This window comes from Thalassophryne amazonica, chromosome 3, assembly GCF_902500255.1.
Source record: "Thalassophryne amazonica chromosome 3, fThaAma1.1, whole genome shotgun sequence".
Lineage (NCBI taxonomy): Eukaryota > Metazoa > Chordata > Actinopteri > Batrachoidiformes > Batrachoididae > Thalassophryne > Thalassophryne amazonica.
In genome coordinates this window covers 75,467,399-75,490,489 of record NC_047105.1, presented here as the reverse complement: position 1 = coordinate 75,490,489, position 23,091 = coordinate 75,467,399, and the positions used below count along the sequence as shown (strand labels likewise).

Genomic DNA, 23,091 nt, shown 5'->3' with positions numbered 1-23,091 from the left:
GCCTTTCACAAGAAAAATGAAGTGACAGACATGATGATATAATTTAAGTGGGGATTTTCCCCTTTTCCCAAGTTGGTAACCGCTGTCAACTATAAACTGCTGTCTAGTTATTCTGGTTATTTTAAGGGCTCACAATAGCAGCATTCTCTTTTGCATGATGTTCATGCATCATCAACTCTGACTGCCTTTCAAGCATTTTATAAAATCTGTAACTGATCAATCATTCCAAACCAGATAAACATTTTGACAGATAACACTGGTCAACATGATTTTTCTTGCAAGGAGTTTTTCAACAGATTTTGGGTAATTTGGGGGCACTGAATCCAAATCTGGTGTTAGCTTTTGCCAATCACATCGCATTTTTGAGATATGAAAACATAGTTCTCGTACCAAGCATTGGAGCAAAAGCTGCAGTCGCACACCTCTTCTGCGCCATAAACGAAATTACAGCTCTTTGTTCACAGTTCATGAAACTGGTTTCAAAACTATGCTTTTGAAGCTGCTTTTGTGCATGATTAGTGGCATCAAACTTTTGAGCGAATGAACAACTTTTGCGTAGTCCATAGGGAACACGCAGATTGCAAAAAAACCATGATATGATAGAGAAAATCTGAGGTAAATCAGTTCTCAAAGTCCATGCAAGAAAAAAAAAATTGTTGATCAGTGTAATAGACTAGTATCAAGAATCACATCCAAATTAAACATTCTCTCTCTCTCTCACTCACCCATTCACTCTCACACACAAAGAAAAACATTAAGGCTCATTACTGACACGCCAGTCACAGTAAATTACTTGTTAAATGCTTTCGATTAACTACTTGTCTAAAGGTTAAACAGTGTAAACCACTATTATGCTTCCCATAATAACAGTTCTTACTTTATAAGTGTTTAATAGTAGACTGATTTCAAAGGATTTCAGAATGTCATGTATATACAACTTTAATATTTTGACCAAAAAAAATGTTATTACAGATTTTAAATACAATATTATGAAAAATCTAGATAAGCAATCTTTGTCTACCATGAGTGACTGACTACATTACAACACAGAAAAAAAAGTCCAAACATTTACTGTACACCAGGATTTAGCCATCGTGGCATTACCCATTTAAAAAAAAAATTCACATTTCAAGCTACCACGGCTGTCATCAGTCCCATCATGGCAGCACTGTGCTGTTCTTCCCAAGAATGACTACTGCCCACGTTTACGCCACAGAAGGATCAGCACATCTGGAACAGTCTGGAGTCCTTTATTCTCCTGTGGGTGTTCAACACTCACTGCTGCGTCACCTTGGCTGCTTCAGCTTTGATTAGTGAGATCAGTTCAAGGTTAATTAGAAACACAAAGCGAAGACCTGCAATCTGAAGACATAAATACATGTTAATACAATTTTTTTTTTTCATCCATAAGCACTAATGCAATATAAAAATATTTTTCTTTAACATATTCAACTTGAGGTTCACTTCATCCACACACCTCCACCACTGAGTTGTTGTTTAGTTTCCATTTGTTACCGGACAAAACCGGTCTGCCATCTATGTAGATTGCTCGTCTGCCCTCATTAGCAATGAAGAAGTCTCCGTTATTCTTCAATTTAATAACCCCTGTGCACATAAACAGAAATACATGCAAAAACCTCAGACATGTTTATGAAATTAAGCACTGAAGGATGACATACTTTAAAAAAAAGAAAAAAAAGATTGTTTCTCAACTGTCATGAACATAGCAGATACAGAAAGTCATCACACTCTTGGTCTTTTACACATTTTAATGTCTTAGACAAAGAAACAAAAAGAAGTCAGGCTTCTCTATAATAAAAATTCTAAAATTATACTCTTTAAACTCACCAAAAGCAAATCTCTACAAGATATACAATGATATCGTTCTATTGACGACCTGAAGCTGGCCAACGACCTGAACGTCTTCTATTCACGCTTTGAAGACAAGGACTCACACCTCCCTACCCCCCACACAACTGGATATTCAAACACCATGGACCTCCCCCCTCTCACCGCTGCCCTCCCCCCTCCCCCTCTCCGTCCAAGAGGAGGACGTGAGAAGACACTTCAAAAGGCTGAATCCACGTAAGGCCCCGGGCCCAGACTGTCTCTCCTGCCACCCCGAGACACTGTGCTGATGAGCTGGCCCCAGTCTCCACGGGGATCTTCAACACCTCCCTGGAGTCATGCCATGTTCCAGTCTGCTTCAAGTCCTCCATTATAGTTCCAGTCCCCAAGAAACCACGCATCACTGGACTTAATGACTACAGGCCTGTGGCTCTCACGTCTGTAGTCATGAAGACCTTCGAACGCCTGGTTTTATCCCACCTGAAGTCCATCACCGACACCCTCCTGGACCCCCTGCAGTTTGCCTACAGAGCCAACAGGTCTGTAGACGACGCCATAAACCTGGCCCTGCACTCCATCCTGCAGCACCTGGACTCCCCAGAAACCTACGCTAGGATCCTGTTTGTGGACTTCAGTTCTGCATTCAACACCATCCTTCCGGCTTTGCTCCAGGACAAGCTTTCTCTGCTCCACGTGCCCGACTCCATCTGCAGGTGGATCACAGACTTCCTGACGGACCGGAGTCAGCATGTGAGGCTGGGAAAGAATGTCTGGAACACTTGGGCTCTCAGCACAGGATCTCCACAGGGCTGTGTCCTTTCCCCTTTGCTCTTCTCCCTGTACACTAACTGCTGCACCTCCAGCCATGACTCCGTAAAGCTCATCAAGTTTGCGGACGACACCACCCTCATCAGACTCATTTCGGATGCGGATGAGTCTGCCTACAGGAAGGAGGTGGACCGGCTGGTGATCTGGTGTAGCAGCAACAACTTGGAGCTCAACGCCCAGAAAACAGTGGAGATGATTGTGGACTTCAGGAAAGCCACAGCCCCCCCGCCCTCCCTCGCCCTCACCAACAGCCCCATCTACACTGTGGACTGTCACCGCTTCCTTGGCACCACCATCACCCAGGACCTCAAGTGGGAGTCAACTATCAGCTCCCTCATCAAGAAGGCCCAGCAGAGGATGTACTTCCTGCGGCAGCTGAAGAAGGCCAAGCTGCCTGTCCAGCTGATGGTGCAGTTCTACACGGCCATCATCGAGTCCATCCTCTGCTCCTCCATCACGGTGTGGTACGCCGGGGCCACAGCCAGGGACAGACACAGACTGCAGCATATTGTGGCCTCTGCTGAGAAGGTGATCGGCTGTAGCCTTCCATCTCTCCACGACCTGCATGTCTCCAGGACTCTGGGCCGTGCAGGTCGGATCACAGCTGACCCTTCTCACCCTGCACGCAGTCTATTCAAACCACTCCCCTCGGGCAGGAGGTTACGGTTCATCCGGACCAGAACCTCCCGCCATAAGAACAGCTTCTTCCCCTCTGCCGTTAGACTCATGAACTCCTCATAACTCAGTCACCTTAACCCTGTCACTTTATCATTTTATCACAGGTCACTTTAGAGAATGTACTTTGGTTTTAATTGCACTCCTCCCACTGCACTATTTTTTTCTGTTCCTCTTTCTGTTTTTCTGTTGCACACAGCCTTTCATATGTCATTTTTTATCTTATATTTTGTCTTATTTTGGCACATATTGTATATTTTATCTTAGCATTTTATATTGCTCTCTGTTTAATGTTGCACCATTATATCGAAGCAAATTCCTAGTCTGTGAATCCTGTTCATTGGCAATGGCAATAAACAACTTCTGATTCTGATAAGTCACAACATTGTGACCACCTGCCTAATACTGATTAGGTCCCACTTCTGCCACCAAAACAGCCCTGACCAGGTTTGGACTGATAATCTGTGATTTTGGGCATTTGCCCGGTGGGCCGCTGCACGTTTAGACGTGTGTGGGCCGGCCTTCCCATATTTATAGAGATTATGGAAATATATTGTTCTCGAACCGCGTGCTGCTGTCAACACAAGGAAAGTCCGTGATCGGTGAAGCTACAGCATTTAATCGGCGCAGCTGCAGAGCCACTTCCTGAATTTCTGTCAAAATAAAAGTTCTGTAGTGTTTCATACACGGCGCAGTCTCATTCTAGGTTTCAGTTTGATCACACAACGGAGACTTACATCAAGCAGAATGATTGACATGACCAACAGCCAATGACAATGGAGAAGCATACAGGGTGGCCAATCAGACTGCAGGAAGAGCAGGTGGCCGCTCCCGCCCCGTGAATGGATTGAGTCCTCGGCGCCTGGACTTCTCTCCGCTCTTCTACTGATACAAGGTTGGAATCGTTTCTTTTATCTTAATTAACTGTGCTTTACTTTTGTTAATCTTTAAATGCAACAGCTACGGACTTCAGCTCTTTAATTTGCTGCTGTGTGAATCCTAGCAGTGGTTACACATTACCTCTCTCACTCACTCACTCACACTTTGGAGACACAAAGTTTTTTCCGCTTGTGTGTATTTGCTTCCGTTTTGTCAGACCCAGCGCCAGAAAAAAAAAAAAACAATAGTGCGCACCGGAGGAGACGTGCGCTCCTGGAAAGCTCGTGTATTTACGCTGCACCGTTGTAAGAGACTGACTAAGAGTGAAGACAGTATTTTTTTTAATTATTATTTGAACGTACAGACCCTCGGTCAAGTGATCTCTTGCATACCACAGACCCGGTGTTCTGTCGAGATGAGGTGCGCCAACTTTCGACACTCTGAGCTGTGACGTACCTTGGCATTGTCCAATAGGAACGACGCGTCGGGCCAAAACACGGAAGACTCGTGGCAGAAACCACTGATCTGTACAAAACATTAATGTGTGACAGGACTGCTCATTTATAGAGCAGTTTTCTGAAGAAAAAATCATTGGAAATGTTTTTTGTTGTTACCTCAAAATTTCTGATTACTGTTAAAAAAGTTTAGAACACTTGTAATTAAAATAGGTAAATAAATCAACAAATGGTTCTTTAGAAACCTTTCATCTGTATTAAAACCACCTGTTATTTCAGATTAGATAATTTCTTGTTTAACATAAGGAACCTCAGACATTTATTTTTAGACAAATAAAATAACATGGAAACTTGTATATTTTTTTAAGTCTGGTAGATTATTTATATTTCAACCAGAAAAACAAACACTAAATAAATACAAGTGTTTATTATAAATGCAAAAGGAAATAATTTAACAATGACTGCAGTGTGATTGTAAAGTAGGATTTCTATGACATAAACCTCATGATGTTTTATATATATAGTCATTTAAACTTGTAATTTCGTCAAAATATGTAATTGCCTTTAATGTTATCAGGACGCCCCATCGTGGCGCCGGGTCCGCGTTTTGTACTATGATCAAGGTGAAATGACAGTGAAAGTGTGTGTTTAGGTGTGTGTTCATGGTGTTTAGGTGTATAGTATTTGTTCATTGGGGGTTCAGTATGGACGGGTGGGTGTGCGTGTTCGGGGGTGGATTCGTCAGGCCAATAGTGGGCTGGTCCAGAGGAAAAATGCCAGGGCCGCAATTTGTTCCCAGTCCGACCCTGGCCCTGACCTTTCCAGACATGGACTCCAATCAACCTACAAAAGTGTCAGCAGCATATCCTTTAAATTCTGTAAGTTGCATGGTAGGGCTTCCACGGATCGGTTGTTTGTCCTGCACATTCCGCATGATCTTGTCACTGGTTCACCAGTTTTCTTTCTTTGACCAACATTCCACAAGACCTGCAGTTTTGGAGAAGCTCTGGCCCAGTTGTAGAGCCATCACAATTTAGCCCCTGTTAAAGTCACTCAAATCTTTATGCGTCCCCATTTTTCCTGGTCCCAACACATCTGCTTCAAGAACAAAATGTTAACTTGTTGCATAATATATCCCACCCACTGACAGGGTCACAATGTTATGGCTGTTATCGGTTTAAACTGATTAATAATATCAAAGGCAAAATAATGGGTTGAGTAAGTAATGTACCCTGCAGTATAACAACTGAATTATACTTTTACAGCCATTTTTTTTTTTTTTTTTTAAGTCAGGAGAGGAAAACACAAACATTTCCAAGTCACTGAATATGTGTTGGATGTTATTTACATCAATGAAGAAGAAATACACAGTGTGGTCCTGTATGTAAATGTATAGTCTGCACCAAGCAGTTCTCAAAAACAGAGTGGCCATGCAAGGAGACTACTAAAAGAAGCCAACAAGACACCCAGGACAGCCCTGGAAGTGTTTCTAGGGGCCTCTGGCTGTAGCTGGAGAAACTGTGCACAGTGCACTCTTTGTTTGTTGTATCAACAATATAGCTTCATGGTTCAGTGGCAAAGAGGATTTTCTTAAAAATAAGACATGAAACTTGAGTTAGTTGTCTAGAAGCACATGGGAGATTGAAACCTAGATTTGAGCCATGTTTTCTCTTGAAACAAAGTCCTTCTCAAATTTTCTATGCGAGTGGCAGTGTGTCTTTCCAAATCATGTCCAATCACCTGAATTTACCCCAGGTGGACTCCAATTAAGCTGTAGAAACATCTTAAGGATGATCAGTGGAAACAGGATCCACCTTAGCTCAATTTTGTTCTTCATATCAAAGGCTGTGAATACTTATGTACATGTGATTTCTTAGTTTATTTTTAATAAATTTGCAAAAATCTTAAAAAAAAAAAACAACACTTTTCCCCCATTGTCATTATGGGGTATTGTGTGTAGAATTTTGAGGGGAAAAAAATAATTTCATCCATTTTGGAATAAGGCTATAACATTACAAAATGTGGAAAAAGTGAAACACTGAATACTTTCTGGATGTACTGTATTTGAGCGCTGTAGCATCCGCTGCACATATGATAGACAGTGAGCAAACTGCTCTGCCACAGCCATGGACTAATCAGAATCTATGTATATTAAAAACAAAGGTAGGTATGATGAATGGTAAACTTAGTGAGAGGGCTGTAATCTGAGAGTGACAAACGTGTTATAAAATGACATGGTGCAATTTAATTTACCTTGTTTTCTTGATATTTTCCAAGCAGGCCCTTCTAGTGACAGATCTACATCTATCTGTTTGTCCTTTGTCGCCCTACCCAAGGTAATCTGTTTAAACATGAATAGAATGAATAAAAACACTCACAATATACCAATACATGCATACATGGCTCATCATGAATGGCTTCTCTGTGGTGCCAATTTATTTATTTATTTTGGTTGAAAATTATTCACCTCTCGGGATCTCATGAGGTACCGCACCATTCGTCCTCTTAATGCTGCCAATGTCTGGTTGTCAAAGTCTGGCATGCTTATCCCTGGGGACATAGAAAGGTGCAACTAAAATTCAGATGAGATTAAAACAAACCACCCCAGACAGGAAACACTCCAGAACCTGTTGTGTCAACACCTATTAACCTGTGACAGTGGTTTTTATGAAGGATGCAGCTCAATCAAACCAAGTTTTGACAGAAAACCAGTTCTCACGCCGTTAACAGGCTAAACAAGCCTGACCATCACAAAACATATACAGATTAAATCGGTAACTGCTGAGGCTGGAAGAGTAAATATTTTTGTACCTGTGATATTATCCACAAGGACCTGCCAACGTGGCAACTCCTGTTCCAACTGTCTGATTTCTCTTTTCTGGTGACGATCAGAAATCATCAACTCTGACAGAAAAAGACATGAAATATGTAAACAAGTGGCATACCTCTGTGTGCCCCCGCCTGTTAGTTGGTGACAGTAATACAGAAAATTATGAAATCATATACATATAATAAAGTGTCAATTTAATGCTTGTCTGAGTTATGGTGGTGAGAGCTTGTAACTTTTAACTCGTTAACAAGGGCATGTTGTTCACATGGAAGCTCAGCACGTACCCAATATGAAAGCAATACCTGGAAGCACTGATGAGTTACTGCAGCAACACATTTTTGACAGTGACCTATTTTTAACAACGTCACAAGGGCTCATGTGTGAACTTTGAAACCTTGGGCGGCGTTGATGAATTATCACAACAACAAGGGACGTGACAGATGCAACTCATTTTAATGCTCCTCTTTTGGAGGACTGGGGACAACAAAATACTGCTTTCAAATTTTAAATCCATTACATTCAAACATAGTATGAGAACACAAGTTAAGCCAGCTTTGTGGTTTAAGATGTACCGCAATGAGAGCAAATCAAACTATACATCATTATAAATGCAACTCTTTTGTTTTTATTCAGTTTTCATGTATTACAGTAGAATATCTAAGATTTCTTCTATCTACGCTGAAGCCTACTTTCTCTCAAATATTGTTCACATTTTGAGACACTTTCCCATTCAAATGAATGGGAAATGAATGGGAATGTGTGTCCAAACTTTATTTACGTGTTCCTTGAAACCGCTGCGGGCCTCCAGCCGAGAGGTATGTTACTTGTGTGCATCCATATTGTTTTCAGGGTTCATCAAATGAATGAATGCAGTTTTCAGAAGTTTGTTACTTGGGATTTCAGAGTCGTCGTGGTTGCAGTCTTACTATGGCACCATTAACGGACCTGGAAGTCATGGTGTTGATACCAAATTACATTTAAAGGAGACAGTGCAATCTCGCCATATCAGACAGTGCTCTGTGATATTTTCCTTTGGCCAGCTTTCATTTTTATTAGCAAGGGTAACACGGGAGGCTGTTTCTGACTGTGGCAAGATGCTACAAAGCACCGGTTCTTCATCTGTTGTGGACCTGTAAATCTCACTTAAAAGAGAGGGTGCAGTCTCATATCTAACACTGCACCATGACTTTTTTTCTACATTTTTTATCCGCATGCTCCCAGCAGAAACATGATAACAAGGTGGGCAGCGAGCAGTGGATGATCAGTGATCTACAAGACATTCATGTTAAGAAAGTTGCCGGTGTAAGTCAAGTGATACGGTGGGTGAAAAGATGGGAGACTGGCTTGCAAATGCACGTGAACCATGCCAGTAAGGACCACCACATCCAGCCTTTTCACTTAATAAACCTCTTTTTTTTCCTCACTCTAAGATCAACTGCACATTTTATCATGACCTTTTTTGTGACCAGCCCAAAGCACATTTGTAAAATAATCACGCTTTTTAATCACACCTGTCGGAAACCTGGAGTATCTTGGGGAAATCATGCTAGTGAAGCGTTCACTAGCATGATTTTTTTTTGTACCAAATTTGTAAACAAAAATTAATGGACATAAATGTTCTGTGTTGCACAAAAGAATTCTTAGATCTTTTACTTCAATTCATGAAAAATATAAGCAAAAATGAAAACAGTTGCATTTATATTTTTTGTTGAGTGCATAATAATTATATAATGTTCAGACTTCAGCTTGTAGTTTTAAGTTAAGACAGGTCTGAACTTCATTCTATTAGATATACATACTGTACAGTCATTGTGAACTCTGCACTCTCATATAATCTCATTTATTAAAGCATTCTTACCATGCTCCAGCACTTCATCCCTACTCTCCCTGTGTAAACAGAATAATTGAACATAGTTGAAAATTCAGTAATACATAATTGTGTATACAACCCCTGGCAAAAATTATGGAATCACCGGCCTCGGAGGATGTTCATTCAGTTGTTTAATTTTGTAGAAAAAAAGCAGATCACAGACATGACACAAAACTAAAGTCATTTCAAATGGCAACTTTCTGGCTTTAAGAAACACTATAAGAAATCAGGAAAAAAAATTGTGGCACAGACATGACACAAAACTAAAGTCATTTCAAATGGCAACTTTCTGGCTTTAAGAAACACTATAAGAAATCAGGAAAAAAAATTGTGGCAGTCAGTAACGGTTACTTTTTAGACCAAGCAGAGGGAAAAAATATGGACTCACTCAATTCTGAGGAATAAATTATGGAATCACCCTGTAAAGTTTCATCCCCAAAACTAACACCTGCATCAAATAAGATCTGCTCGTTAGTCTGCATCTAAAAAGGAGTGATCACACCTTGTAGAGCTGTTGCACCAAGTGGACTGACATGAATCATGGCTCCAACACGATAGATGTCAACTGAAACAAAGGAGAGGATTATCAAACTCTTAAAAGAGGGTAAATCATCACGCAATGTTGCAAAAGATGTTGGTTGTTCACAGTCAGCTGTGTCTAAACTCTGGACCAAATACAAACAACATGGGAAGGTTGTTAAAGGCAAACATACTGGTAGACCAAGGAAGACATCAAAGCGTCAAGACAGAAAACTTAAAGCAATATGTCTCAAAAATTGAAAATGCACAACAAAACAAATGAGGAACGAATAGAGGAAACTGGAGTTAACGTCTGTGACTGAACTGTAAGAAATCGCCTAAAGGAAATGAGATTTACATACAGAAAAGCTAAACGAAAGCCATCATTAACACCTAAACAGAAAGAAATAAGGTTACAATGGGCTAAGGAAAAGCAATCATGGACTGTGCATGACTGGATGAAAGTCATATTCAGTGATGAATCTCGAATCTGCATTGGGCAAGGTGATGATGCTGGAACTTTTGCTTGGTGCCATTCCAATGAGATTTATAAAGATGACTGCCTGAAGAGAACATGTAAATTTCCACAGTCATTGATGATATGGGGCTGCATGTCAGGTAAGAGTACTGTTTGTCACTCATTAAGTCCATGCCTCAGAGACTGCAAGCTGTTATAAAAGCCAGAGGTGGTGCAACAAAATACTAGTGATGTGTTGGAGCGTTCTTTTGTTTTTCATGATTCCATAATTTTTTCCTCAGAATTGAGTGATTCCATATTTTTTCCCCTCTGCTTGGTCTAAAAAAGTAACCGTTACTGACTGCCACAATTTTTTTCCTGATTTCTTATAGTGTTTCTTAAAGCCAGAAAGTTGCCATTTGAAATGACTTTAGTTTTGTGTCATGTCTGTGATCTGCTTTTTTTCTACAAAATTAAACAACTGAATGAACATCCTCCAAGGCCAGTGATTCCATCATTTTTGCCAGGGGTTGTATAATCTTTTCCAACATACTGAACATTTACTTGGCACAAATAAAAAAAAAAATAAAAAAAAATGAAAATTGTGCAAAATTCAATGCTTCTCTTACTTTAACTTTACATCATCAACCATCTGTTCAGCATCAGAGAAGTTGAGGACCTGATCACCTTTAGGAAGAGGCTGGACTGTAAGACACAATCAAGAACAAATCCAATAAATGTAAAACTACTACTCTCTAGAAAGACAACAGAACTTCCTTTTACAACACAATAATAAGCTCATTAAACACAATGCCTCTAAAATTTTCAGTCTCATTTCCTGTTTTTTTTTTTTAACTTATAAATCATGGATTCCTCAATACTTTGAAAATTGTGCTTCTTAATCCCAATGTAAAAACAAATAAAGTATGTTTTCAATTAAATAAAAACATAAAACAATATTCAATTATGCAACTGTTTACCCCATCCAAGTCAGGATTTTGCTTTTGCACCTTTTACTCAGCAATAAGAGTGCCTATTTTCTGTAGGTATGTCGAAGCATATATACAGTGCCCTCCAAAAGTATTGTAACACTAGGTATTGCACACATTTTAATTTGCTTATGCCATTTCAAATACAAAAAAAATAAAAAAATCTAAAATTATCTTCCTTAAACTCAAAGTGAAAGCAAATCTCTAGTACTGGACATAAACTCAATAAAAATATAAAAGCAAATGGGTTGCATAAGTAATGGAACACTTTGGTGTAATACCTGTAAATAGTTTTATTGCCAGTTTTCTTCAGACAAGTCAGGGAATGGATACATGAACATTTCCAAGTCACTGAATGTGTCTTGGACTTTATTTCTACCAGTTATGAAGAAATACAAACAGTATGGCACTCCATGTTAATTCTGTATGGAGTCTATAGTTCTTAAAAATTGAGTGACTGTGCAAGCAGGAGGAGAGAGAGGAAAGCCACTAAGACATCCAGACAACCCAGAAGAAGTTATAGGGTTCTCTGGCTGTGAATGGAGAAATTGTGCATAGGGCATGATTTGCATTTTGTATCCCCAGTTATACAGCTTCATGATGAAGCTGTATAACTCAGATGTACCTTCTGGCAAATTGTAGCTGAACTTTCAGGTCTTCTTTTTAAGAAAATCCTCAGTTTCAAGTAAATTAATCCTCAAGACAGATTTTGATTTATGTGAAAGAACTTTAACAACATCAACTGACAAGGAATTTTGCCAAAAACATTATGTAATAAGATCAAAGACTTACTGGAGTATTAGCCTTTCCTTATGAATGATGTTTAAAAAAAGTCGAGTCAGTGTTTAGGTCCTTTTTTGCACGAACCAAACCATTTGAATTTATTCCTGATGAATTTTAAATTGTGTCCCTGTAGAATAGCACCTCATCCAAGTGTTTGTGGTTTCAACACAACGCAGAGTTCACAGTAAAATCTCTAACATTGTCTGTCTCTCATTGGCTGCTGCGTGGATGAGCGGCGAGCCAGCGACATGTCACATTTATCCTTCACTCTCAGATCAGGACATGAAAACGTGAGACTTAATATCCATTGTGGCATCTCATCAGAGACATTTCCAAACGATTTTACAAATACAAACATCATGAAATCAGACCACAAGTTACTTGACGCTGGCCAGCAAAACAAAAATAACCTGGAAACTTTTGCCACGGAAAACCTGGATTTCCGGGAATTCACGGAAAAATCCCATCATTGTAAAGAAAGACTCCAAGAGGTGGTCCATTCAGTCACATGCATGATGCCTAATGGTCCCCATTCTTAAATAAATATTTTAACAAACATCTGAAATTAAAATCAGGAATAACTATAAACTTTACATTATTTGGCCAATTATACAGACTGAACTAATGTTATGATTCTGATTTCATAGATTTTAACATTAACTCATTGAGTGCCAGCCATTTTCAAAGTTCAGAACATCCCAGTGCCAGGATTTTTCAGCATGAGTGTTTTTTTCAAGACCCATAGAAAATTGAGTTCTATGTCCATGTCAACAACAAACATACCAAAAGAAACTTCAGACTTTCCTTTATCATCAGAAAAAAAACGTTTGTTTGTACCTCTTTCCATTCTTTAGTAATTGTCTGCAGAACATGGGTGGGTATCACTAAAAATGCTGATTTCTGACAAAAAACTGAGAAAACTGGCTTTTTGTGACAAGCAACATTTCAAAGAGAAAATGTATTTGATTATAATTGTTTCTGCTTCAGTGACATCTCAAACATTATGAAAAGTGATCCTATTGTATAATGCACCAAAAAAACAAACAAAAAAAAAAACGTCAGGGGAGGGACTCCATCTGTCTCTTCTCTCGGCAGCGCGTCTTTTCTGGTTCCAGCGTATCAGACCTTTTTATTTTTTTCAAAAACCTGATGGATTTGAATCACGTGTGCTTGCATGAGCCTGTCGATTGTGTCATTTGCTTGTAAGCAGCCTTTGTGTGAGTTGTGTGTCGTGTGCTTGGCGTTTTTTCATTCCAAGGAAAAAGACGGAACGACTGGAGCAGCGCGACTGCATCACAGTTTGACAGACAGCCAGGTGGAAACCAGTCGGATTAGGAGCGGTACAACCGTAAGACGTCCGCACAACAGTGGAGAGCGAGCCGCGCTCCGGTCCACACTCACACTGCTACCACTCACAGAATGGGTTCCCTTGTGATTACAACTCTATTTTTTTTTACACAAGCTAGATCAGCTGATTACCCCCCCCCCATAAAAAAATGTAATTGGCGCGATAACGCGTCTTTGGCGCTGAGCGTTACTATCTGAAAAGACGTGTTTAAGCTAAAAATACAGTATTATTAGTATTATTATTATACACGCAACAAAAATATAAACGCAACACTTTTGGTTTTGCTCCCATTTTGTATGAGATGAACTCAAAGATCTAAAACGTTTTCCACATATACAATATCACCATTTCCCTCAAATATTGTTCACAAACCAGTCTAAATCTGTGATAGTGAGCACTTCTCCTTTGCTGAGATAATCCATCCCACCTCACAGGTGTGCCATATCAAGATGCTGATTAGACACCATGATTAGTGCACAGGTGTGCCTTAGACTGCCCACAATAAAAGGCCACTCTGAAAGGTGCAGTTTTATCACACAGCACAATGCCACAGATGTCGCAAGATTTGAGGGAGCGTGCAATTGGCATGCTGACAGTAGGAATGTCAACCAGAACTGTTGCTTGTGTATTGAATGTTCATGTCTCTACCATAAGCCGTCTCCAAAGGCGTTTCAGAGAATTTGGCAGTACATCCAACCAGCCTCACAACCGCAGACCACGTGTAACCACACCAGCCCAGGACCTCCACATCCAGCATGTTCACCTCCAAGATCGTCTGAGACCAGCCACTCGGACAGCTGCTGAAACAATCGGTTTGCATAACCAAAGAATATCTGCACAAACTGTCAGAAACTGTCTCAGGGAAGCTCATCTGCATGATCGTCGTCCTCATCGGGGTCTCGACCTGACTCCAGTTCGTCGTCGTAACCGATTTGAGTGGGCAAATGCTCACATTCGCTGCTGTTTGGCACTTTGGAGAGGTGTTCTCTTCACGGATGATGCGAAGGAGATGTGTTGCACTGCATGAGGCAAATGGTGGTCACACCAGATACTGACTGGTATCCCCCCCCAATAAAACAAAACTGCACCTTTCAGAGTGGCCTTTTATTGTGGGCAGTCTAAGGCACACCTGTGCACTAATCATGGTGTCTAATCAGCATCTTGATATGACACACCTGTGAGGTGGGATGGATTATCTCAGCAAAGGAGAAATGCTCACTATCACAGATTTAGACTGGTTTGTGCACAGTATTTGAGGGAAATAGTGATATTGTGTATGTGGAAAAAGTTTTAGATCGTTGAGTTAATCTCATACAAAATGGGAGCAAAACCAAAAGTGTTGCGTTTATATTTTTGTTGAGTATTAAGTGGTGTGCTTATTTTTTATGTAATCCTACCAGTCCTGCAAAGCTTGACTGCTTTAAAACAAAAACATGCTACTTTTCACAGAAAAATATAAGGATCACTCAGTTACAGCATCACTAACTTCCACAGTAACAAATGAAACAGTCATCAGGAAATTACATATCCCTCTGGTCCCCACAAATCAGTAATACAAAGTGTCTGAGGATCACCCAAGTACACCCTTATGCTAAATATGAAATAACTGGTCAACTGGTTCTTGAGATATCACGCTAACAAGGGTGGCAATGACAATATATTGGATATCTCGCTGTGACCTTGAAACTGACCCCAAGGTCACCGTAATCAAATGTGTTGGGGATCACCCAAGTACACCCTTATGCTAAATGTGAATGAAACTGGTCAACTGGTTCTTGAGATATTGCACTAACAAGCAAAAACTTTATATCACTTTTTACCAAAATTGCAGCAACTTTAACTTTGGCCCCCTCCACAAACTGAAATCGACCTTTGTCCCCATTTTTGCTGTTTATACTCCATAACATTCAGTCACAGATATTCCAAACTATACCTTTTTGGAATCTTTATGATCAGACGAATAATGTGGTATAGTTTTAGTATGATTGGAGCATCTTTTAATTTTGACCCCTGTGTAATACTTCATTGACCCCGACATGCCTGCCTATTGAAAATTCAAGTGGATTGTCTGCTTTTTCAAAACAGTAATGCCTAAGGAGTATTTGTGCCGAATTTGAGTCTTGTATCACCATTTGAAAGATTCCTCTGTAAATACTCTAATCTGCTGCACTAAGATTGGGTACTGTTTATAAAATAATTAGCTAGCATTTTTCAAGGTTGGTAAAAAAAAAAAAAAAAAAAGTACAAAGTTTCAATCATGAGTTGAAATAGCATGCGTTACCGATGCACTGATACACATTTTTTCATTTCCGATCCGGATACCTGAATTTATATAAGTATATCTGCCGATACCGATGTTATTCCGATACCAGAGCTCTGTTTGCTTTAATTTTATTATCATTATTGTTGATTTTATATGAGGATATTTTGTATTCCCAGTTATACAGCTTCATGATGAAGTGGTATAGAGGATTTTATTAAAAAGAAGACCTAAAAGTTCAGCTACAATTTGCCAGAAGGTACATCTAAGATGCAAGCCTAGATTTGACATTTTGGTAAAAGAATTAAGTACATTTATTTATTATTGTTGGGTAAGGCAGGGGTGGTGGACAAGTGGTTAATGCACTTGGTTTCAGTTCAGAAGGTTCCAGGTTCAAATCCCACCCCTGCCACATTTCTCCATGTAATGGGGAGTTGCGTCAGGAAGGGCATCCGGCATAAAACTTGTGCCAATTCAACATGCAGATCCACCTTGGATTTGCTGTGGCGACCCCGAGTGCAAACAAGGGAGCAGCCGAAGGGACTTATTTATTGTTGGGTAAGTGACTGAAGTTCCATCTCTTGAACACTAGATGGGACACACAGAAGCCTAAAACTTTTTCTGGGTTGTCTGGGTGTCTTGATGGCTTTCCATATTGTACTTTTGCAAGCCACTGTATTCTGGCAATTAATCGAGTAATCAAATAAAATTACTTTTGCGTTTTTGACAATATCAACAGTTCAGTGCTCTCCCTAAGCAATGGCACAATGTCGCTGCATCATCACAGAGATTGTCAAATTTAGTGTATCCCTTTCTGTTTTCCTGGGTAATCTTTTTTTTCACATCTTTACAAGTTTTGGCTCTTTCCTGGTGTCAGGAGCTCAGCCAGTCTTGACATTTTGCTGAAATGGCGATGGGATGTGGCTTTGTTTTTTGTTTCCCCCAACTTGTAAAATTTAACCATTTAAAAAAAATTTTTAAGGTTGCGAACTAGGTCCCTCTGCGTGAATTTTTTTTATCCCTCTTTCTCTGCGATTCAGCCAATGCATTTCAGCTGGAGGTTGAACATACAACCCTCGCAGTCATTTTTTTTTTTTTATAATTGTTATTATATTTGAGTTACCATGTTTGTAAAACATTGTGTGTTGCCCAAAAAAGTGAACATTAAAATGCGAAAAACTCAGTGCGAGTCTGAGCAAAACACAGAAAGAAGAGTGGACTTCTTCCAGAGACTGTTTGTCAGTGTGGCCCAGGACAGAGCCGTGAGGGCAGTGCTGAGCCCCTCACACCAGGCAGAGAGAGGCAGCCACCGGCCGCCGTCACTCCCCATGTAGAGCAAAGAGCTGGCAGTGGACAAAATGGTGTTATTTTACAAAAAACAGACAAACACACTGCTTCACTTTAAATGTGCAGTAAGCTATTTGAGATGATCAGTGTGGACTGTTTTTCTCCTAAAATGTCTTATTTCACTCTGTGGGTCGCATTGAAAAGCTGTAGCTATTGTGCTAATTTGATTAGCGCTTACGCAGATCATGCATGCTATAGCCTTCTTCTGTTTGTTTTTCTGGGGATGTTACACCGCCACACACAGGCCTGGCACACGTACTACAATGTTAAACAAAGCTTCAAGGCACAGAATTTGCCTCGAACTTTTTTTTGTAATTGAATTATTCAAGTTGCTCAACTATTCGTTTCAGCCATATTTGTTAATTGTGTATGTAGGTATTGTAATTATTTATATACCTGTCCTGGCAGTGGTTTCTGTGTTTTTAATGTGTGAACTGAGCCGTCATCTGTCAGTGTGCTCTAGTCAGCTGACAGGCTGACTAGAGCACACAGTGCTGTGTGCGCTCAAACCTGGCTGTCCGGCCCCCATGTGATCAGATCTGTACATACATATCAGCATTTAATGCAAGTGTGCCGCCCCCCCCCCCGGCACGCCATGTGTTGGAGGGAGCGGGGGGGTTAGATGTTCGTGTGTATCACCTCGAATTTGGCCGACACCTGTCGCGAATGGACTCTCACAGGGCACATTCTGTCTTTCAGCTGCTGGTGTGCACAAATAGTTGTACCAACAGGTGTACGAAGTGTTGGAGGCAGCTCCAATTTTACATGCATTGTATATGATTCCTGCTTCACGCGCAATTCCACCACATTCATACTATGTGTGAAGGGGCCTTTAATGTGGCACATTCTCAAATGTTTGAGCCAGGTCGTGACGGAGCGTATGCCTCTCAGTTCAAAGACTTTGCATACATTTCACGTTGCTGTCTTGGCTTTGCGGTGTTTAGTGGACATATCAACGACAGAACTCAATGCTTGCCTGTTAGCTGTCTACTAACTACATAAGAGACTCGAACGAGGCATCTCACATTGCAGCGCGCCATCTCAACAAGAGACACGCCTCCGTTCAGAAACGCCCCTCCCCTCTCACCCTGCAGCAAAGAGCAGCAAAGCAACGCTTGTGGTCATAAACATTTCAGACTTTTCCTGTATTGGAAAACTCCACAGGTTGTATCGAAAAAGTCCGACAGGCCGTTGGTATCAGAAGCCGATAACGATACTGGATCAGATCGGCCAAATCCCTAATGTGAGTCCAGAATGTTTTTAGAATCTTATGCCGCATTTACACCGGACGTCACAAATTCATCATTTGCTGCAGGAGCTGCGTCTGGATCAGCGGTACTTCCGCCTCTCCAGGACCCAATTTGAAGACCTCCTGTCCATGGGAGGTCGGGGTTTTAAATGTTTTTGTGATTCACAGTGTTGTTAGTTTCTCCATGATTGAAGCCACACACACACACACGCCACTTGGCCATTATAATATAGATGCCTTCCCAAACTATGTTTTAGATACTCAATCTTTTTTTTAAAGTTTTTTTTCTTGGACAAACAAAGTGTGGTTTTAATTATTATTATTATTTGATGTACATTATTTTAGTCAAAAACATTAGTTCTATTTGTTCAAATAAGCCAAAGTGAATTAAATCTCAACAGTCTTGGTATAAATGTGCAGCCAACTGAACTCACCACTCTGGTCATCCAAAAGGTAGTACTGCTTCATCAGTTGCCAGTGCACCAACAGGCTCTTGGGAGTGCGAGATGAATGAAAGACAGCAGGATGCTTACTCAGAAGCTCCTGGAACACTTCCAATTTGGGCTGACTGGTCTGTTCACCGTGAAATACAACACACCTCTTGTAATAACATCATGAAGCAGTCACATGTTTAAAATAAACAGCCTGTTTAGGTGAGATTTTATGTCTCCACCAGTCACACCGTATCTAGGGCTAGTATCTCAGTGAGATACTAGCCTTAGACGGCTCCGTGCAGAATATCTAGGTGCTGGATACATTTTTATTGGTCAGTATAGTGAGATTTCAGCCAACTGTAATGTCAAACGGCCATACTTAGATGATGTCACAGTGGATGGTAAAAATTTCAGCCACTTGTCTACAACATCATCTAAAAATAAGAAAGAACTTTATTTATCCCAAAGGAAATTATTTAAGCACAGCCAATACAGACAACGTCCATTGTAGCTGAATGGCCATATTCCAACTATGTCTGCTAATAAAAATGTGCCTTATCCATCACTGGAATAAGTTACAAGAGTTCATCATATCAAATGTCATAACTGATTGAGGGATATTTGCAAATTACTGGTGAATTTTCATGTCTGCACAAAGCAGTGTGTGGTAACCTAAGTGACCGAATATGATTGTGTTTGTTTATTGTTTCATTTGGAAGGTGGGTCAAGAAGCAGGGTGTGCTTTCGTGGAGAAACGTGCTCTACTTGGTGCCCATCCAGTGATGTATTTATTAAGCAGCAATTTGACTTACTGAACCAATCCTGGATAGTAGTTGCTCCTCAGCCTGACTAAAGAGAGCTTTACTTTGGATTGCTGCAATGACTTCAGGATGAAGCTGTCGCATGGCCTGCCATGCCAACCTACACAGAGACATAAAAAAAGTTAAGGAGAAAATTTAAGGGTAGGAATATGAACAAAAAAAAGTGTGTGGGACTTCTTCATTTCTTACTTTGAGATGACTGGATCATACAGGAGTGCATACCACCTCTCTTTAATTTCCCGCAAAGTGAAACGACAGCTGAACTTCACACCCAAATGAACAGAGGTCAGGTCTGTGGTCTGGAGGCATATTTAATTAGAGATTCACACATGTTTAACACTGGAGTGTCAATCTTTGACAGAGAACTTAAATTATTTATTTTTGGTGTTACTTGCCTGCAACACTGCATTTATAAGGAGCAGGTCATCAGTGGGCTTCCACCGGCCCAAGTCTTTAGTCATATGTAGAGGCTGCTTGCTTTTCTTCATTCTTTTGGCAATAGGTGCTGGGTTTATAACCATAGTGAGTGGCGGTGTGAGAGCAGTTCCAGATTTTGTGAACTGACAGAATAGCATTGTACAAGACAATATCAAACCATTGCAAGATAGATCTCAAAGCCATGTGATACTACAAAGTGTTATGTACCTTTTTTTTCTCACTAGATGAAAAGTCACTCCCTGAATAGCGAATAGAGTCTATGATAGGAGTGCCCTTGACTCTAGTGGATGACTTGATAAGACTGCTTTCCACAAGCTCATCATCAAACTTTTTTCTCTTTATTGACCTGAGGACATTATTGGGATAAGATGTAAACTGAAAATTACATTCTTCCAAGAATAAAATAAATGGTATCTCGTGATAACATTAAACAAATCCATGCTTCCTTCCATGTTGATTCACAGAACAGAGAATAAAATAAGAGTATTTATACCAAACCTGGAGGAACTTCTGCGTTTGGGAACACCACCACCAAATGCTGGTGTCGATGCCCTCTTCACATCTTTAAGGCCAAGCAGTTCTTCATCCTCTGACCGACTCTGAACACCAGCAACTGCCATGGATGCACCAACAACAGGATCACCTACTTGCATCTGTTCAATCACAGCAAGAAAACATAAGAGACTATAGACTGGCTGTCTTTTTTTTCCAGCAGCCAGAAAGACTAACATGATTCAAAGTCTTCCTCACTGAGCATACACTTTCTTCAAACTGCAAAAACATTCAGAATCCAGTGGCTTCACATCTCCACAAATGCACTGCAATTTTCTCAAAATGCACTACAATTTTGGCGCGATTGTCAATGTTCGAAAATTGCTGGTAAAAACGAGCGCAATGGTGGGCACATAAGGTGCCTGTTTATTTTATTTTTTTCTAAATTGCTCATCCAGAACAACTGGTCCGAAAAAAAAAAAGAAAGTGGTTCATACAGGTAGTTTTTGTGCTACTGCATTGTGCAGCAGCTCATCTGGGAAGGAGAAGTGGCTTCAAATCAAGTGATCATACAACAGATTTTCACACAAAGATTACAACAATTCTCCCAGCAAAGCGGAAACTGTTCCTTGCGGATCTTCGGCGAAGTCGCTCACTCAAGACATCGCAATGTTTAGAAATGCAAAGCCATTGGATGTTGTTAAATAAAAAAATCCATTGTTAACTAGTTTTCAAAATAAAAAAATAAACATAATTTTAAAATTATAGAATGAAACGGCTTTCACCACAAAATGTTCATCGAATAAATAAAATAGATATTGGCACATCACATATCACATAAGGTCAAGACTTGACGTAGCAAAAGAGCTGTGAACTTTTCTGATTAACGGAGCTTTTCCTGAAAATATTAAAACAAAAATCATTTTTACAACTGAAGCATCTGAGATATAAAAACACAGTAGTTACTTTAAACATATCTCACATGGAGAACCTTGAGGTTACATTAGATGTAATCTAGCGCAAATTGTACTTAAACACTTGCATGTGCGCGCAACATTTACTGTTTACATGTGGCTTTAATGAAATAGTGTATCCGGCTAACAGTCTGAGCATCACTTATTTTTGCATACTTGCGCTATTGTTCTGTGACTGTCCCTCTGCTGCTGTAACATCGTAAATTTCCCCGTCGTGGGACTATGAAGTGATTATCAGCCGTTACTGCCTCGTCAGCACTTAAAAACCAGCGCCGGTTAATGCTAACGAGTTAGTAAAAAAAAAAAAAAAACACGCTAAGCTAACGGCTAATAAGCTAACAGCATCGCTCACCATGCCTTCTTACAATCCTTCTTAATAACCTGCTCCATTAACTGCTGTAAATATTTTGTTGTTTTTTTTTTACAAAAATCCTTTATGTGAACTCCGTGGTTTTTAGCTATGCTGCTAACCACTATGAAAAAAAAGAAAACAACTTGATTAGCTGCTTTTTTTTTTTAGCTCGTGATCGTCGTTTTCTTCTTCTTCTTCTTCTTCTTCTTCTTCGTCTTCTTCGTGTTTAATGGCGGTTGGCTACCAGCTTCCATGGAGCATTACCGCCACCAACTGGACTGCAGTGTCGGTCAGGAGTCTGACATCCCCAAAACCAAAAAAAAAAAAAAAAACAGCCGTCGACGACTCATATCCTGTGTAGTAATCCTGTATTCTTCAGATATTCATAAAAGTATCTGAAGCAGCTCCCACCAGACCCTAGCTGAAGTATGTTCTGTAAACTGACGACCACTTGTCTCCCCTGCAGCTGACTGGACAGTAGGTGTTTATGCTGCTGGTACTATGGACACTGTAGAAGAACATGTTCCACGGTCTCCTGATTGTTACCACAGTCGCAGGTTCCGTCAACATGTTTACTAATCTTAAACAGTGAGCTATTCAGTCCTATGTCCTCAGTCTCGAAAACACATCCTCCTCCCTTTTGTTTCTGCGCGTGCACCTTCCCTTGCCAACAGTACGTTGAATACCATAAAAGTGGCACCCTCTGTGCCCAGCATCCCATAGATGCTGCCACTTGCTGATGCCTTTAGCTTTGATCAAACTCTTTAGCTCAGCTCTACTGTGTCCCTGCTGCTTGTTTAGCAAACATATCAGCCAGCTCATTTCCTCCAACCCCTATATGAGCTGGGACCCATATAAACGCTGCAAGAGCTCCTGAGTTTGTGAGATTATTTGCAGAGGAAACTATGCCATAGACAAGGTCTTGTCGAGTGTCAGACTGCATGTTTTTAATGCTGAGTAACGCCGCACTTGAGTCTGATGATATTACTGCATTCTTTATGTCATGATCAGTCACCCAGCGCAGTGCCAGCCATATCGCCAGTAATTCTGCTGTGTATACAGCAAGGTCCTCTGTGATTCGTTTTGCTACCACAACAGTTAACCGAGGAACGACACAGGCTATGCCAACCCTCCCATCTGTGTTTTTTGAAGCATTAACGTAGATCACAGTAGTCTCACTGTACTTTTCACTCAGAAAGCACATGACCCTACCGTTATCCACCACACTCTCACGCTGTTCTTC

At 40.4% G+C, this 23,091-nt stretch overlaps 1 protein-coding gene across 3 annotated transcripts; it reads right to left on the bottom strand.

The window, feature by feature from the left end:
• Window positions 1–877: 877 nt before the first annotated feature.
• Window positions 878–22,016, bottom strand: mcrs1 (microspherule protein 1). Of its 3 annotated transcripts, none has more exons than XM_034166826.1 (14): window positions 21,849–22,016; window positions 20,529–20,683; window positions 20,238–20,376; window positions 19,988–20,152; window positions 19,782–19,891; window positions 19,584–19,692; window positions 18,772–18,910; window positions 10,991–11,066; window positions 9,374–9,402; window positions 7,497–7,589; window positions 7,153–7,235; window positions 6,939–7,026; window positions 1,478–1,605; window positions 878–1,362 (listed from the first exon to the last, which is right to left on the bottom strand). In XM_034166826.1, the coding sequence occupies exons 1-14, from the start codon at window positions 21,849–21,851 to the stop codon at window positions 1,276–1,278; spliced, it is 1,404 nt and encodes a 467-aa protein (XP_034022717.1). In that variant the 5' UTR covers window positions 21,852–22,016; the 3' UTR covers window positions 878–1,275. The 3 variants fall into 3 exon arrangements, with proteins under 3 accessions (XP_034022717.1, XP_034022716.1, XP_034022719.1); XM_034166825.1 differs by lacking the exon at window positions 21,849–22,016 and adding an exon at window positions 21,653–21,784; XM_034166828.1 differs by lacking the exon at window positions 21,849–22,016 and having other exon boundaries at window positions 20,524–20,667.
• Window positions 22,017–23,091: the final 1,075 nt, after the last annotated feature.

Coding starts and splice junctions, on each gene's coding strand:
- mcrs1 (XM_034166825.1), bottom strand. CDS start 21,694: ATGTTACAGCAGCAGAGGGACAGTCACAGAACAATAGCGCAA. Junction 20,684..21,652: donor GTCACAGAACAATAGCGCAA/GTATGCAAAAAT, acceptor GTGATTGAACAG/ATGCAAGTAGGTGATCCTGT. Junction 19,892..19,987: donor TTATAAATGCAGTGTTGCAG/GCAAGTAACACC, acceptor ATATGCCTCCAG/ACCACAGACCTGACCTCTGT.